Here is a 17,895-nt window from a genome sequence, read left to right as displayed (position 1 = left end):
TCTGTTTTTTGTAGGCGCTGGAGAGAAATATTCTGCAGAAACTAGAGGACAACAGACAGCAGAGTTTTAAAGGCTGGTATAGTAATGATAGTTTAGAGCAGGAAAAGACCAATAACTGATTAATCGTCTGATATCAGCCCAGAGAAAAACTTGACACTGTCAGAAATCAATCTTTGTCTTTATTAGATGCTGGAAGTGAACATCTAAGTCTAACTAACAAAAACCTAAATAAATATATATTAGATCATGTTTTGTTTAAGCTAGTGTTTTCTCTCAAAGTCAACTTGACATTACCATGACTTCCTGTATGGAGCCTCCATGCAAAGCCTTGATCAGAAACTGTATCTGTAATAAGTATTCAAATGACTTTGGAGTATTTTATAATTGGTATTTGACAGGGCTGAAAAAAATCTAATGAAAATTAGAACAAGAGGCTTTAAGCTGGAGTAATTTTGTGTTTTATAAATACTCTAATTTCCAATAGCGCGGCTCGACTCCACTCTACTCTACCCGGTTGTTTTGTGTTTCCATTAGGGATAGTACCTGGTACCTGATACTATTTTTAGTACCTGCTCTGGCGAGGTTCCAAGCGAGTAGAAGCGATATTATATGTGTGACGTCAACAGCCTGTCGGCCACTGATTGGCCGGAGAGTGTCGTCACTGGTCTGTGACGTCCAACACCGGAAAAACAATCCCGCCCCCTCCATTGTAACGCCAGGCAACAGCAACCGCTGACTTTATTCTTTATTCTCACTCGATGGAAATGGCTGCTCGTAAAATATCACCGTGGTCCGTCGACAAAAAGCCACAAACCGAGCAGCAAATACAACATCGCCTCGATGTCCTCCATTGTTTGTCGGCTCTGTTTGCGTCGCGTACAAATTGACGTCATGGCAGTTGGCGACCCCGCCTACGTTGAGGAGGTACTATGAAGTACTCAATTGTAATGGAAACTCAACCAAACCAAGTAGAGTAGAACCGAGTCGAGTAGAGCTGGAACTGTGTAATGGAAATGCGCCATAATACTCCCTTGATTCATAAAACAGAGAAGACAAGACCAGGTCAAAGCCTGGCACATACTGTTGCAGTCCAGGACAATGCATTTGAGCAAAGTCCAAACTAATAAGTTTTCAATCTACATCATGCATTTTAGCACCAGAAATAATTTCCATCCAGACCAACATGGCTGAAAACACATCTCACATGACCCTTCACATACACTGTGCATGCGGGCAGTGGTAGCATGATAAAATGCAGAATTTGCAGCTGCTAGCCTAGACAGCAAGGTCAGCAACGGCCGTAAGTTGTTATCCATGTTGAATTAACCGCTGGTAGTCAAAGCTCGTAGATACAAACAGGCTGATGTGGTTGAATTTTTTGACTGCTAGGTGTAACGTATCAAAAGTTAAAATGAAAACATATCAGTGTGGATGTAGTTTTTGGACTCACACAGCAGAAAGGACCTGCTCTCTCTGGGGCTGTGCCTACTGTTCAAGCTCCTTTTTGCTTGATTTAACACAACTCTGTCCTCTCAGCTCTGGTCTGTGATGATCGTTCCCGTCTGACTGGTGAGGCTGCACAGCTACTATCAGGGCCAAGATCAACCAATACCAATTAATCACCGAATAATCAGCCAAAGTGATGAATCAATTGACCTGTAGCAGAAACAGATTCCCAGTTCTTTTATTACACGTGGACATTGAAACAGTTCAACCTCAGATGGTCTTTCTCAGACTATTGAGGTCAAATAATTTCATATAGATGCAGAATAAAAGAAGGACTAGGCAGCAGTGCACATCATCTTTTAGGAGAGGACAATAAAAAAGGTATCAAACCATGACTCTCTCATTATCCTAAATTAATTCTTATTGAAATTTTCAATAAATTCAGTGTTAGCCTGCATAGCTGTAGCAACCAGTGGCATGCAACCAGAAGTTTCATCAACCAATCAGCCAGCATCCCAGTGCTCTTTAACTGGTCATACTGTATTTAAACAGAACAATCATAAGTGAATCAACATGATAAAAGAAAACAGGAGATTTCAGGTCCAGTCTTTCAGTCCTTTTTGTACAAAAGTGCCTGCATGTGTGGGTTCAGTCCACGTCATTTCTTTTTCCCACCCATATCCAGTGAAGACCTGCCTCTACTCTGCCTCTGATTGGCTCCGACCATGAAAATGATTTAATCCTAATCAAGCAGCGATTGCTAGCTAATCACAGAGAATCGTTGTGGAATGCAGGTGGGGGGAAAAAATATCAGTCATACTCGACTCTGTGGTGGACTGTTGAGCTTGTGGTGAGCAGAACAGACAGAGGTAATGCATGCATGCACATGCACACACACACACACTTGTGTACAGGGAGGCAGCAACAGCCACAGGGGTTAGAGGGGCTGTGGACAAGGGCCGCACGAAAGAATTTTGAAGTGGGACAGAGAGGGAGGGAGGGAGGGGAGATTCTGGCCAGCTAAATCAAAGCAGGATGAGAGAAGAGTGAGGGGGTGGGCACCCTGTGAGGGTGTGCCACGAGAACAGAGGCGGGAGGAGGGGAGAAGGACAGAGCTGGGGCTCCACGGCCAGACCAAATCCCACATTCAAAAGGCATTCTGGGCACATTCCTGCACATCAAGCACACCATACAGTAACACAGAAAGAGTAGCCAGCATATATACTCCTGTCTGTCCAGCAAACTGCACCAAGAAGGGTAGCATCACACAGCCTTGCATTACTTCAGAGACTGAGTGTGCGTGTCTATGTGTGTGCATGTGTAAGCGGAGAGGGCAAGAAGAACAACGTGTTGAACCCAGCCACAACTCAATGTAAAGCCATCTGGCAACACAGCGCACTGGTCAATCCAAAATATGCACGTTCACATTCGTGGTAGATTACTTTGTAATGTGAACGGGTTATGTCCACTCTTTACCGCTTAGTTGTTCACGCAGAGCATGAAACGATTGTCGCGGTGATAACTGCAGTTATCAGTAGTAAAATCCTGTTTCAAAGTATCATAAACCACCGGGCAGTGTTGTGGCATCTGATAAGCCTTCAGACTCAGGGATCTATTACTCAAACCAGTCTCCACCTGTACCTGAAGCAACAAAACACAGCTGCGGGCATTTCTTTAAACACAGAGCTGTTTTTGATCTGAATTTCCAGTAACACAGATGGAAACATGAGGGGAAACACCAGCACGCAAACTGTAAAAATAATAAAATAATTATAATAATAATAATAATAATAACAAAATATAACCACAGTAAAAACTCCCAAACACCCACCTGTGGTACTGGGTCTGGAGGAACTGAAACTCCTCCTTGATGCGGTCCAAAGTTTCTGGGTAGGTGAGTTTCAGTGACTGGGGCGTCCCCGATGCTGCTGCTGCTGCCGCTGCTGCAGCTGCCACCACCGAGGCGGAGGACCCCGGGGGTGGCTGCAAAGGTGCCTGAGAAGAGAGGAGGAAGCCCAACTTAGGGATTTGACTGCGAAAAGACATTTATAAGCACATGACAGATGCAATAATTCTTGCAATCTGATTTCAAAATTGCTTTAAAATCTCAGGGCTGATGGTGATTTTCTGTAGTGAGGTTACAGAAGAGTTTCTTCAAATGAAGGAGCTGCATCGACAAAGAACATTACAAAACAACCGTATCTGCACACGCACGCCAGCATGCTTGAACGTAACTATTGTGAGGGCCTGTCTATGCAGAGGCACTGTCATTGCCAGCAGAGCCAGATGTGAGTGTGTCACAGCACTTTGGATGGGATGGCTGAGAGGTACAGTACAAGAGCTTCTTAGCCAAATGAGCACACTTTGCTTAATTGCAAGTCTGAGTAGACGAAAGAAATAAAAGAAAAAGCAGTGGGAGGAAGAAAAGTGGAGGGGGGGGCCATCATAGCTGAAGACCCCTCCCAACACTGTCCTTAGTCTGCCGTCTCTGCAGGGTTCAGAGCAATTAGGAGACTACAACTATAGGGGTAATGCTGCAGGACAGGCAGACAAAAGGGGGCTGAGAGCTGGACTAGTGGCTGGTGGGGGCCGTCCGTCTGTCAGTCTTTTTGGCTCTCTGTCAAAATAACACAGTGCAGAGGCCAACGGGGGCCCGGGACAGCCAGTACACAAGCGATTCTCGATGGTCAAGTATGATGGTGAGGTTAAGTGATAATAACATACTGACATTTTCTTGCAGGAATGCACCGACTGGTTTTAATACGACTGTTCGTTCATGAGAGGCCAAAGTCTTGTCAGTGAGTCGCTCAAGAGGTTTTGCTCTTTTTTCAGCCTATGATGGAAGGCGTAAAGAAAGGGGGAAGATTATGGGAGGATTCTTACAATCTGGATTCTATACCAAGTAAGATTTCATGATCTGATAGCAACTGCAAATAGCAGAGAGAGATTACCTAAAATTTTCTAAACAAGCATTCTAAGAGTAAGCCTGTGATGTTAATGGATTTCTGGTTTTCATGATACAGATCCAAGCTAAAGTTTTTACGGATTTGCAACATTTGCAGACACATTTCTTCAGATTTGTGTAAGGCCTTCACATGCAGTGGACACTGTTACAACCCAGCCATGCTTTTCTTAAACTCCAACAGATTGCAGATACAACTTGCCAACTCGTTCGGCTCTAACATGCATCCTTAACTGGTAGTCATGTAGCTTCGCTTGCCTTCGATGGACTCCCTGGGGACTTATTACAAAGCACTCCGCTTCCTTATGCAACTTGGAATAATTATACGTCACAAAATATAGCTCTGTGATTTTTAGACATCCCTCCTCGCAGGTATGTTCATTACAGCATTTGCCGAACAGAGCATGTTTGTAAGTGATGAATTAAACTAACAAGACTGGACAGCAATAAGTAATAATTTTACTTTTAAATGTGATAATGTTCAGGAGTTCTATCAGCATTAATGCTACCTGGCTCAACCCAATCTATAGCATGATTCTGTGAATTCATGTTGGGCAATTATACATACATAAGGACACCGTGCTTAAAAGGATGCAGAGTATAAAAGCTTACATTTGACCTGACACTTCCATGGGAAACCCAAAAACAATGCCCTCTTTTCTAGTTCAACAAATCAGCCAACAAGCAGAGTTCAAAGACAGCAGGCAATCATGTGGGTAGCCCTGAACAACAACAACAACAACAACACATGACTCACGTCTTGACACGTCCACGATGTTTGTTAATGATGTTTAATGAACAAGTTAATCACAACACCACTCAACCCCAAAGCCAACAAGACTGCCGGAGGGAGGCGTATGAAAGATGTTGAGGACATTTGCATGTTGGCATGACAAGATCAGAGTGTGCCGGCACCTGCAGACCGTGTAAGGATGTGTGTGGATAAGTGACAGTGTTAAATTTACAGTCAGGGAGAGAGAGCGAGAGAAAAGAAAACATGGGAGGTGTTTCAGCAGGTGAAACATTATCATGAGAGAGGAAAGCAAATACAGAGGAAAGAGGAGAGAGAGAGAAGCTGAAGTAAAACATGAGATGGATGGAAAGTAAAACTGGGCGGATAGTGTGGGTGAGGCTAGCAAGTGTGAAAGTCAAAGATACAGAGAGGAAGAGAAGAATTTATTTAGAGAGATGGAAATAAGAGTGAAAAGGGAAAGAGAGACGACGGGAAAGGAAAAGAAAAGAAGAAAAAAAGAAGATAGGAGAGGGGCTGTGGCCTCATTGTTCCTCTTTCTAACAAGCTGCTCTCAATCTGTCGGCCAGATCCCCCTCCTAGAGCAGACAGCCGCACACACACACACACACGCACACACACCCTTTTTCCTTTACACAAAAACCCACCATTACACACACTTGCTCACAAAGACACACACACATTTTGTCAGTCTTGCTCACACATACGCTCTTTTTTCACACAAAAACCCATGATTAAACACACACACACACACACACACACACACACACACACACACACACACACACACACACACACACACACACACACACACACACACACACACACACACACACACACACACACACACACACCCTCCTCTTTCACATAACACACACACACACAGAGCAATTACTCTTCACGGGGGAAAAAAAAAGAGCACCAAGGCCATTTTATAGGATGGAAGGAGGGAGAAAGAGGCAACCTATCCTTCTTCTCTCTCCTTTTATCACTCACTCTCCCCTCCTTCTTCTTTTCAACATTTCTCATGCTTTGCTTTTTTAACACGGCCACGTCTCCAGAGGACATCTGAGAGGAGAGGGAGCATCTTCCTCAGAAATGGAGGCATGGATGAGGGAGAGAGTTGGTCTATTTTCTGATGTTCTCAAGAGATTTTCTCTTTTTTTTTTTTTTGGTAGAGGAAACCACTGCCTCTCTGCTGGCTCAGCCACTCAGGACCTTATGCACAACTCATGTCTGCTGGTTAGGTTTGTTGTTATGATGATTCACACCAGACTAGACTCGACTGGACTCATGTCATCTCACGAGCAAAGCGTAGATCCTATCCCAGCATTCATAACCTCTTTCCTGCTCCTTGCATCTCCTCTGAAACACTGCTATTGGTCTGTCCCGACTTATGATCTGGTAAACAGCTGAGCGGGCTTTTGAGTGAGAGGTCAGGTCATCGTGCTGACCTGGTGACCTCTGGGAATGGCTCTAGGATGGAAGCCTCACCTGATAATCCTACACTCAGTTATTCCCTCCCTCTCGGCCGTGTCCTGGCTTGAAGGCAAACGAGAGACATGCCGTCTGCCCTTGAACAAAGCTTACATAGACTGAAAGTCGCTGTTACACAATTACAGGCTAGATCTTTCTGCGGCTCGCGTGGTCGTAAAGTTGGGTTCTATAATACTTAGGAAGGATTGCACGAGGTTGGACGGCATGCACTGTTCTCAGGTTTGCATAGAGATCATCTGATAACGCATCTGCTTAGATAAATCAGTAGGGAGGTGTTTATAGCCCCCGAGCAGCCCAGTGTCGTTACCAGCGCCGCCGTGATCTGTTCCGTTCCAGAAAGCCCGCTGAGAAAGCTATGGGCTAAGTTAGGGGTTTAAGGCCACCCATTGCACAAGCTCAGTAAGGAAAAGCCAGACACAGCCCTGTCACATCAGATGTATAGGCGTGCACACACACGTTCATGCTAATCTCTCTCTCAGCCCTTGAAGGCCTAAGTCAATTGCAATGATTAAATGAGGACCTGATGATGAGGGGATGAGAGAGTGTGAACGAGTCATCTATGGGAATAGAAATGATTTAAATCAGACCTCCCATTGGTGAGATGGGATAGAAAACAATCCAATAAGGCTGTTTTAAAAGATGCTAACCTGTGAGAAACAGCTCAACCTGACTGTGCACTGTGCTAGCAGGCCTGCAACATGACAGATCAGGTTATGCGCTCAGCACACACATGCAAGGTCGCATGCAGAAAAACCTGTGAATGCAAAGACGATTATACAAACAAACGCGTGCATGTGAACACAATGACGCAGAAAAATGGTATCCGCACACACATTAAGCTCCGTCGTGAAGGGACCATTAACAGCGTGGCATTCCCTGAATGAAATCATTCCTGTTTTCATTTGAGTTACCTCTAATTACACCGCAAGCAACAAACCACTATGACCTCACATCCTTGCCTTAACCCCCCACCCTTGAATCACACATGCACACACAGACAAGACTCCACACCCACACATGCCCACTACAAACACTAAGTGGCTGTGTGCACAACGCAGTTTTCCAATAAGTATTTACAAGCACATATGCATTTTATTGTATTTGCGCATGACTGTAACTCCTACGTCAATATTAATTGGAATCCACAAGATGTGTCCCAATCCTCACTCGCCACACTGACCCACACTGATACATAATTTGCTAATGGTGCTGAAATGGGGCCATCAGCGTTGTGATGTGGTTGCGTGACCATAGGAATATTATGTTCACTTATAGGACCACTCCTCTGTGTCTTCTTTGCACGGCTGCAGGGGATGAGGGGAGAAACAGATTTCTCCTGGATGCTCGCTCACATTCTCTGTCCTTCTTTTGTAATTTCCACCATTGAAAGTGCATTTTTCACATGTGACATCAGAGGAAAAAAAAGACAGGATTCTTCCACGTTCTTTTAAGCACAAAGCTCCCACTACTTTGTAATGAGCAGTTGCGAAGTGCTTGTTTATTTTCTGCTATATTGCTTCCCTCATTACAATTCCTGCAAAATGACTGCTCAGCTTTGATCAGAGAATCTAGCTTATGCCATAACTTCTGCAAAAAACTAAAATTGTGCCTGTTTACAAAAAAAGTCTGCAGTCATGCTTTGAGCTAAGTGCTAACGTCAGCATGCCAATATGCTCACAATGACGTGCCAATGCTAAGCAGGTACAATGTTTACAATGTTAACCCTCGTAGTTTAGTGTGTTAGCATACTAATATTGGCTAATCAGCATTAGTCGTTAGTTTTGCGGGTATTTGGTCATAATTGAATAAATTCTGACTTAATGATGGTGCTAGATGAAAAATCAGGAGATGGGGTGTCACAAAAATTCTAATTTATCCAGAGGGGAACATGAATGTACCAAGTTTGATGGCAATCCATTCAGCAGTTGTCAAGACATTTCAGTCAAAAACACAACCTCATGGTGGTGCTACAGGAAATCAGGGGATTCCTCCAGCAGAACCCATTAGGATTCATCATCTGGGAACCGTGAAGGTCGGTATATCGTTTCATCTTAATCCAGCCAATAGTAGAAGTATTTCGGTCTGGACCAACGCAGGGCATCAGCTGACTCACTGACATTCTTAACATGGCTTAAAAGAAACCCCTGCTAAATGTTTAGACTAGATTTTCCATCCATCATCTATAAGCTTTGGAGGGTAGTTTGAGGCTGGAGCCAATCCCGGTTGACATTGACCAAGAAGCGGGCTACAGTTGCCAGTTCTTCACAGGGCTGACACATTCACACCTACAGGCAATCAAGAATCACCAATTAAAGGTGGGAGCCAGCGCACCCGGAGGAAACCGCAGCAGAGGAGAGAACATGCAGACCTCATGCAGACCTCAGAAAGCTGGCCAGCGGACTCAAACCCAGAACCTTCTTGCTGTGAGGCGACCGTGCTCACCACTGCAACATCGTGCCACCCTACATCAGTTTTTTTTATTTGTTTAATCATCGCTGACTCCCTCTCCGTCTCCTTTAGCTGGGAAGATGCTGTGCTGCTGCCTCCCCTCATATAGCTCAGCCCATTACTCAGGCCACTAATTACACTGCTTACCCAGAGTCGATCATCAGAGTAAACACCCACCAAGCTCGCTCTCTTTCCCTCTCTCATCTGACTACCACCAAGGATGCAGTGACAGTCGGTCTAACCCAGAATAGCATTCCTGAGCATGTACCTCTGTGAATCCTCCCACACATGCCTAAAACACACGCCTCCCCGTCTCTGAGGGCCGTGAAACATGTCAATACACTGTCCTTTCTGCAAAGCCTTTCAAGTTAAAGCTTCTTATATCAAATTATTCCAACATGGCTGTCAACATTCAGCAGTGATTTGCATGGTTAAAGCAGCTTGCAGTGGGGAAGAAAAGACACAGGTTGATGGCTCACACCTCTATCCCCCCCCCATACCTTTCATCAAGTGGCTATCTGCTTGGCTCTGCGCTGGAGGAACGTGCTGATAATCTCTCAATGACTCCTGTACTTAGAAGGGAGGGGCTGCCAGGCACCTGTTTCATTAGCGCCACATCTTTCTCTCTCAATCCCCCCACTCCCCCACACACCTCCTTATTCCCCTCTCCTTCCTCCCGCAAGCCTCGTTATTCAAATTTCCCTGCTGTCAGCCCACATTAGCGAAGCGCCACAGTTTGCCTGTCAGCTGGCTTAATTGCTGGAGGTGCCTTCTTTTATTAGGTAACCCCCTCCGCTCGTTTGTTCCTTCCACCGAGACGCACCTCCACAACAGCTTGTGTAAACCTGAGTTCCCTTCAGCCTCTTTCCCTTCATTTTCTTCTGCCTTCTCTCTCTCCGTCTCTCTCTCCCCATCTAATCGGTGGCTGAGCAAAGCAGGCGAGCTCCCGATCGATAGCCACACTCTCACCACTGGACAACAGTGCTGATAAAGAGCTAAAAGCATGCTAGGACTGAGGAAGTGGAGGCTTGCTTTATGCTAGCTTTAAGGACGGAAAGGAGAAAGCCTCATCTCAGCCACCCAAAGTGCTCTCCCCACAACTGCCCATGTCTCTTGCCTGACCATATCAATCTTCACTGACTAGATATTGGTTTAGAAAGACCAGCTCCCTGAAGGGGTGTGGATGACAAGAGGGCACATTGATGAAGATTTCGGCTATGATCAGACAAGTTTCAAATTGGGCGCTATTCCAAAACGAGGGAGCTGATATTGCTGACAAAAGACTATCCATTGTTAGCAGAGGCTAATGGCTATTGTTGTAGCATTGCAATGATGAGCACAGTGATGGTGCACCAAGGTCTATATGGTGGTATTGATTCTACTTGAATATCAGTTACAGGCATGAACAATAGCATCCTAACAGCAAACATCAGCCGTTTGTTGGACAATCAACCAATTACAATTTCTAAATTGGCAGCGATGCTAGGTTTGGTTTTGCATTACATAATTGACTAATTAAACACCTCAGGTGATGCTAACCCATTATATAAAGAAGAAAAGGTCTGCAGCACCGAAGTCTTAGTGTGCCAACAGGTTCATTTGATAAACACACTGACAAGAAAAAAATTCCAGCTTTGGAATTGGCTCCGTTTGTACAGTTTATTTAAGTCCATGGGGACTGTGTGAGATAAAAAGAGCTTTTCAAGATAGCCTACTGGGAGGGGCAAGAGCAAGAGTCAGGCAATTCAGATGAACTGTGTTATCTAATCCGACGCATTCGGAAGAAATGATTGAGGCGAACACACCCAAACTGTGTGTGCGAACAACTACAGCGCATGCATGCCGTATTGTTTAGCAGCAGCTAAAACCAAGCTGAACCAGGAAGCAGCTCTGAAAAATTTAATGAATATTTACAATGTACAGTGTGGGTAGCAACCAAATGAGTGGTTAAGACGATATGACGAGCACGATGGCATGTTAGAAACCTGTCTGATCACTGTTTGCCCTATATAACATCATGAAAGTAGGTATGAACGATGGCTTAAGCGACAAAAACTGGACCACAGTTCACTCACAATAGTAGCCTCTTAACAAACCCCTCCCCCAGCCCGGGGCATTGTTCAGAATAAAATGGTTGCTGGAAGGCTGCTGGTAATATTTTGACCAATCTTATTTTGACCTTTGAGAGGTTTGGATGTCTTTGATCGCTCACTGATAATTTAATCATCTCCCACAGATCAGGCCTGCTTTGGCAACAGAAAGATTTACTTTCCCCCACAAAGCAAACAGACAGACACCTTTTCGGTACGGGTGAGGTAGAGCAAACCTGCTAATGCCACCATTTTGTCTTTGTAAATGTATTCAGTTTATGTTTGAGCTTTGTGTGATTTCAAGTGGGGCATGTGTGTGCAGACCCATAAAAAACTGTTAGTTTCTTATTTGAATACGCTTTGGTACTCGGCTTTCTTCTTCATCCACTTCTGCCCCTGTCACTGTGGCACATTTGAATGAACGTTAAGGATTTACGACAGCCAGCCATGCCTGCAACGTCCTGTGCACTTCTCAGCTAGTCCACTTCATTTGGCAAAAATCCCAAAACCGTCTGAGCAGATACGAGGACCTGAAGCATTTTCAATAAGTGTTTAAGTCATGTGGACAGTGTCATTACATCATCCCAGGTATGTTGCATTTAGTCGGGACAAAAGACTGCATGCGCAAGATGAGTGATTAAAAATAGATTCGGAAATATTAACCTGTTTGTCTGAGGTACTTTACACATAGAAAGCATGTCTTGTGTGTGTGTTCGACACAGTAAAAACCAGTCTAGCCCAGAAAAAAAACGACAACAAAGTTCAAATTTTTCCATGAACAACAGTGAAAGAGGATCCGCTGTAAGAAGCCATAAACATGCAGGTTACATTACATGCTAGAAGCCGCAAACTCTCTTGTGCAGCATCTGAAAATGCGCCTAATTCTTAATTATCACTCGGTAAATAACCACTGTATTTTTGTTAATATGGGTCATGTGTTTATGTAATATATGGGTCACATCCTTCACAGCAGACCAGTAGCCCGTGATGACAGGTTACTGCCCGCCTAGCATTTCAGAGATTAAACAGTTTGCCGGGTTGAGTGGCCCTTCACTCCAAGGTGCAAACAAGAGCTGCCGATGGCCGGAGACTTTCTGAGGACGGCTGTTTCGCGTGGTGCTGCCGAGATGCGCGGAGGGTTGAAATGAAATGGGACCGCTGGCCTAAACATTCCACCCAGACCCGCCGCAGTCTGCTCCGCTCACCCTGGGACGCCTGCCCATACATTAAGATGTGGTTTGGAGCTCTCACAGGAACACAGCGAGCAGAGGCTGGATGAGAGGGATTGGGTTTACAGTGCAAACCACAGACCCACAGTCTGCCTCCTGCCCTGCCTTCCTGCAGTCAGCCGTACTACATACACAGCTGCTGGTGTGTGTGTGTGTTGTTTGTGTATGTGCTGCATGTTTGGCCAGTGGGGACTCACAAGATCCCCTTATCACTCAGAGGAAGTACAGGCTGAAATAAAAACAACGCATCATGATTGTGCAGTTTAAGCAAACACACTTAATAAAATTTTAAACAATGCATCTTTTGGGGGGTCTCCACCTGTATCTGGGAATTTGTACTATGAATTAATTCAAGCAGCACACACACACACACACACACACACACACACACATTCACATGAAGCTATATGTCACAGTGGGCTTAATCTGGTTTCAATGCATGGGACATGAATGTCAAAACTCCGTCAGGGGCGGGGTGAGGGTGGCATGGCTGAGGGATGTAGATGAGGGTTAGGCAAATGAGCAGGTCTTAATTGATACTTCACACAGCTGGAGGACCAGTGTTTATGCATTTCAGTCAGCTGAAAAGCTCTCCACCTAACTCCACTAAAACAAATTAAAGCCATGCAGCATGAATATCGCTCCTAACCTCGCACAGATCTGTCTCAAAACACAGACAGCATGCCAATTTCTTCTTCATTTTTACAGCCACATTAGCGGCCATTACGGGTGGGGGGCTGGGGGGTCAGGAGCATGAATCACTCTTGATATGACTGAAATAAAAAGCTGATTGCTATTTCTTTTGGGAAATGAGTGGCACTTGGGAAGGGTGGCCCAGTGAGTGAAGTTTTGTGTTCTCAAAGCCCCCCACCCCCACAGCCTGAGGAAGGGACAAACAAACACACACTTCATCATCTGGGTCAACTCCACAATAGTGTGGAAACGCAAGGAGGCTCCATGTTTGTGGTGGTGGCCACCAAGGACATGAGATCCACACACAAAGACACTTGGCAAAGTTGGACGCTGTGTAAGGTGGGCTTCGCCTCGCTAAACCCCCGCTGACTGAAATCTGCCTGACCTTCACAAGACAAAGATTACACACGGCGCTAATACAAAGACTAACGACGCGTTATGTTGTGCGTAAGAGCAGAAAGAGAAGCATTTTCCCACAAAAGGAGTCCCCGGAAATACACAGGAAGGATGACAAAGACAAACAATTTCGGCTTGCACTTTCTTATTGGGGCTCAATACGGTTGAAAATCAACCTGGCGTTTGTTACAGACACGTTATATTCAATGGAGGTTCCGGTTATAAGACAATAACCTCCTTAATCGCGTGTGAACGGTCTCATATTAACGTAGCCTACTTACCGGTGGTCGGTTTTGAGGAAACATTGTAGCCGCCGACTTGTGTGTCTCCGTGTGTGTGTGTGTTTTTTCCTCCTTCTTTCTCCCTTTTCGGGCGGAAAGCTTCGTCGAGAAATACGAGCAGCCGATGCGCTATTGTCGGTCTCAGAGAGGCATTTGGCCCGGTTTCAGAGGTAATGGCAAAGCTAGTCTCGGCTCGCTCATTCCTCGCTTCAAGACTCCTTTGTTCTGGGTTATATCTCCAACCCCAAACCGCACCGCGCTCGACGTGTAGTGAGGACGGGGAGCGGAGAGGAGAAACACCCGGTCCGAGGGAAGCTTTCTTCCAAGTCCTCAACTTCGCGCTCCCGGCAATGACGATATGGCAATTGTTTTCCCTCTCCGGTATCTCGTCGCCGTCTGCAGCGTACAGGCCAGAGGGGGGAAATGTGGGTTTCGCTTGTGGCTTCGGAGACGGACACACCACCGGCACATTCAATGCAGCCGCAGCCTCTTTTGTCTCGCTCGTCGGCCTGCACTCTTTTCACACAACACTCCCAGTCCCTCACTTCTCTCGCTCCCCCCTTCCCTGATCCTCAATGGGACATAACATATGAGTAGCTTTCTTTAAGGAGGGGGGAGACCTAAAGACACGGATTACTGCCCCCCTCCACCACCACCACCACCGTCCTCAGCAGTTTGTTTTAGCAGAATTAACCTAATGATGGTTTGCTAATGTTCTTTTTTTTATATAAGAAAAAAAAAAATCAATGCAATCTTCCCTTTAAAGTTATAAGTGCTGGGCAAATCACAGCATCGAGCGTACCACACAATGCTGTTCTTCAAATAGCCTGGTGGTATTTGTAAAGAAACCTTTGCAGGGTTTTTTTTTTTTTTTTTCTCGTGTTATTGTTGCATCGTAATTAGCTTCATCCTCATGTAGCCATGTAATTGAAAGTATATCCACACAATTGGGAAATTTTAATTTTATGAAAAGTGCAAAAAAAATTCTTTAGAAAGAAGGGGTTCAGAGGAAGTGCTCAGTGATTGAATGAAATCTCCACGTGGGGCTCGGCCTCGGCACAGTAAACACTGGTGAAATGAGCCAATGAGGGTTGAGAACACCACGTGGGGGGCGCTGACCGTTTGCTGATTGGAGGGTGCAGGTAGCACAATGCTCCGCACGTCAATCACGCAGGGCTACAATTGCTCTGTGAGGTTAACCCCTTCCTGGGTACAGGGAGTGATTGAGGAGTTGTGTGGTGGCTGTATCAAGATTCAGTGGTTTTCCTTTTTCTCCCCACAAACCGTCAATGCATTGAAAAATCTTACATTCCCTCCATTTCGTCCTTGTTGATGTGGAAACAAATAGACTTTGCTCTAACTTGTGCACCATCCTGCTCATTTCTAGATGTCAAAAATTAATCATGACCGCAGGGAACTGACCGAGCATGAAGAGACTGAAAAGATCTAAATAAGAGCCCAATAAGGAACCAGAATCCACAGAAATACAATAGTGATAATGCTGCAACGCTTGCGTGGCTATTTATTGAATGCGCACATTGTTGTTACCTGGAAAAAGGGGAATTATTCTGGAGACGAAGGGAGAAATGGTGGAAAAATTGGTATTCTGGTGGCACGACCCCTTTGGCGGGGCTCATAATTAGAGAGAGAGATATTGAAAAAGCAATTTCTGACAGTGGAAATCACAACCTGCCAGAGGTGGAGTTGGAAAATATAGATGGGTGTGTGTGTTTGTGAGAGTATATATATGTGTGTGTGTGTGTGTGTGTGTGTGTGAGAAAGAGGCAGAGAGAGGAAAGGCAGAGGGGGAGGGAGGGAGGGAGGGAGGGAAGGAGGAGGAAGAGAATAAAGGATGAAGGACAGCAGGGGGGATGCTGAGAAAGACGAGCCAGTAGGAGGGTTAGAGATTGAACGAGAGGGAGAGTGCACACGGGTGATGAAAAAAAGTGTGTGTGTATCTGTGCGTGTGTGTGCCTTGTGCATGTGTGTGTGTGTGTGTGTGTGTGTGTGTGTGTGTGTGTGTGTGTGTGTGTGTGTGTGTCTGTGTCTGTGTGTGTGTGTGTGTGTGTGTGTGTTGAGCAGACAAGTGAGGGAATGAAAAAGAGAGAAGGGTGAGGGGAGCAAGTGGGGAGAGTGGAGAGGGAAGGAGAGAAAGAGAGGAGGAGAGAGAGAAAGAAAGATTTTATTGCCATTTTTTCCCATGAATTTTAATGCACAGCACTGGTCTCCCTCCCGGATTCTGGGATCACATTTATTAGAAAAAAAAAGTCATGAGGAATGCAGTGCTTTGCAGTCTGCTGCTGCACAGGGAGATGTTTCATGTTGGTGTGTGTGTATGTGTGTGCGTGTGCTGGGGGCGGGAGTGCTCGCTGGGCTGGGCTGGGCTGGGCTGGGCGGCGGGGTTGGGGGTGAGGGTGGGGGTGCACAGGATGTATGAGGCTGCGTTGTGTTGTGCTGGGGGGAGGCATAATAATATAGATGATAGAAAATGATAAGTGAAGGACACATATTATTGCTATTGGCAGGTCAGATGAAGGAGTGTTCTAGGCGTGTGTGTGTGTGTGTGTGTGTGTGTGTGTGTGTGTGTGTGTGTGTGTGTGTGTGTGTGTGTGTGTGTGTGTGTGTGTGTGTTGGCTGAGCTCCAGTGATTAAATACACCAAGTCCACAGTGCCCTTCTCTCCTCCACAGAGGCTCAGAGCAACGGGACATCAAAGTGGCCCCACAATGGGACGGGACACAATGGTCGTAATGCTGCAGCTTTTGGTTTTAGCCCAGCCGTGTGAGGCTGTAAAGAGGCAATTGTGTCAAGCGCATGTCCGCTGAGGTGCAACTAAACACACGCTCACCTATACACACCTGTCTCAGAGGGCAAAAGAGAAGAAAGTGCCTGAGGGAGCATCAGTAGCAGCAGCAGAAGCATCTCTTTATAACCACAACTTCAGAAAAAACAGCAATGTCAAACCACCGGTTACCCATACCGTGGGCAAATTATCACCCAGAAGCAAAACATCAGGAGGGAGTGGCTTTCCAATGAGGTGATGAAAACAAGTTCGCTTCCCACGAAACTTCACAAGCTACTTCATTCCTCTCGCCGACAGCAATCTCACTGTCAAACTGTGACCACGATATAAGCGCTAAATGACGCCCCAGCAACGCCGGACAAGGTCTAGTGGACAGACAGCCGGTCGAGAAGATGAACTATCATGTCTTTTGTTCTTCGGAAGGCAGCACGATGACAGCGTTTGGATCAATAAGCTTCATTTGTCTGGCGCTTGTGGGATTCTATGCTAAAATCCCATCAAAACACAAAAGTATGCGGTGCAGAAACTCTCTAAAAATGAAGCTCTGAAAGAGAAATCCACTTAAACGACAGCAGAATGGGCAGTGCTGCTGATGCGCCGTGCATTTATTTGCCCTTTCATGAGTATTTGTTGTCTAGTGATGAAAGCCCAAATCTAGACGCCCTCACTTCAGTATATTTCCACTACAGCCACTTGAATGACTGAGTTCTGAAAAATGCATGAAGCACATTAATGGTAAACATCAGGTTTTGGACACAGTCCTTCAGGATCAAAGACCTTGTTTCCAGACCTACAATTTTCCACCTGTCATACTGGTAGACCATCAGACGCAGCAGGGAAACCATTTTCTCCACTCGCAGTGAAGCCTCAGCAGACCAGAATGCACTGGAGCTACAAGACAAGCTGCATTTTGAGGGCTGCAAGTATGTTTTCTCTTTACGTGGAAAAGCCCACATTCCACCATTACATTTCATTCTCTATCACTGTCACCGCGTTGTCGTAGTAGTAGCAATTTTCAAGAAAATGTGGAACATTTTTGGGAAATACATAGATAAAATCACTGACTGATCTCCAAGCAGTCAAATCAGCTTACTTAAAAATAGCATTTCATGACAAAATAAGTCCTGGAATACGAATCGATGAGCCACAGAGGGGAGTTAAAGAGGGGATTCTTCCTTTAGTTCAACTTTGCTCAGCTCAAAGGGATATAGGGCCCCTCTTTAAAAAATGGCCTCCCATGAGAAAAGGGATGATATCGGAGGAAGGTGCTTTAGTTCGGGTCATAAACTTGGTTTTGTGG

The 17,895-nt window shown here is 45.5% G+C and overlaps 1 protein-coding gene across 2 annotated transcripts in view; it reads right to left on the bottom strand.

Moving 5' to 3' along the window:
- The window catches only part of tle2a (TLE family member 2, transcriptional corepressor a), a 42,572-nt gene extending 28,236 nt beyond the window's left edge, over nucleotides 1-14,336 (bottom strand). The window contains exons 1-2 of one of the 2 annotated variants that reach the window (XM_070960553.1): nucleotides 13,794-14,336; nucleotides 3,278-3,441 (exon numbers count right to left, since the gene is read on the bottom strand). In XM_070960553.1, coding sequence (XP_070816654.1) covers nucleotides 3,278-3,441; nucleotides 13,794-13,817 — 188 coding nt within the window. In that variant the 5' untranslated portion in view covers nucleotides 13,818-14,336. The remainder of the gene's footprint in view (nucleotides 1-3,277; nucleotides 3,442-13,793) is intronic. The other variant, XM_070960555.1, reaches the window with a different exon arrangement.
- Nucleotides 14,337-17,895: the final 3,559 nt, after the last annotated feature.

This window comes from Chaetodon trifascialis, chromosome 4 (genome assembly GCF_039877785.1).
Source record: "Chaetodon trifascialis isolate fChaTrf1 chromosome 4, fChaTrf1.hap1, whole genome shotgun sequence".
NCBI classification, from domain to species: domain Eukaryota; kingdom Metazoa; phylum Chordata; class Actinopteri; order Chaetodontiformes; family Chaetodontidae; genus Chaetodon; species Chaetodon trifascialis.
The sequence above is the reverse complement of the archived record's forward strand: the minus strand, read 5'-3'. Positions and strand labels throughout refer to the sequence as shown.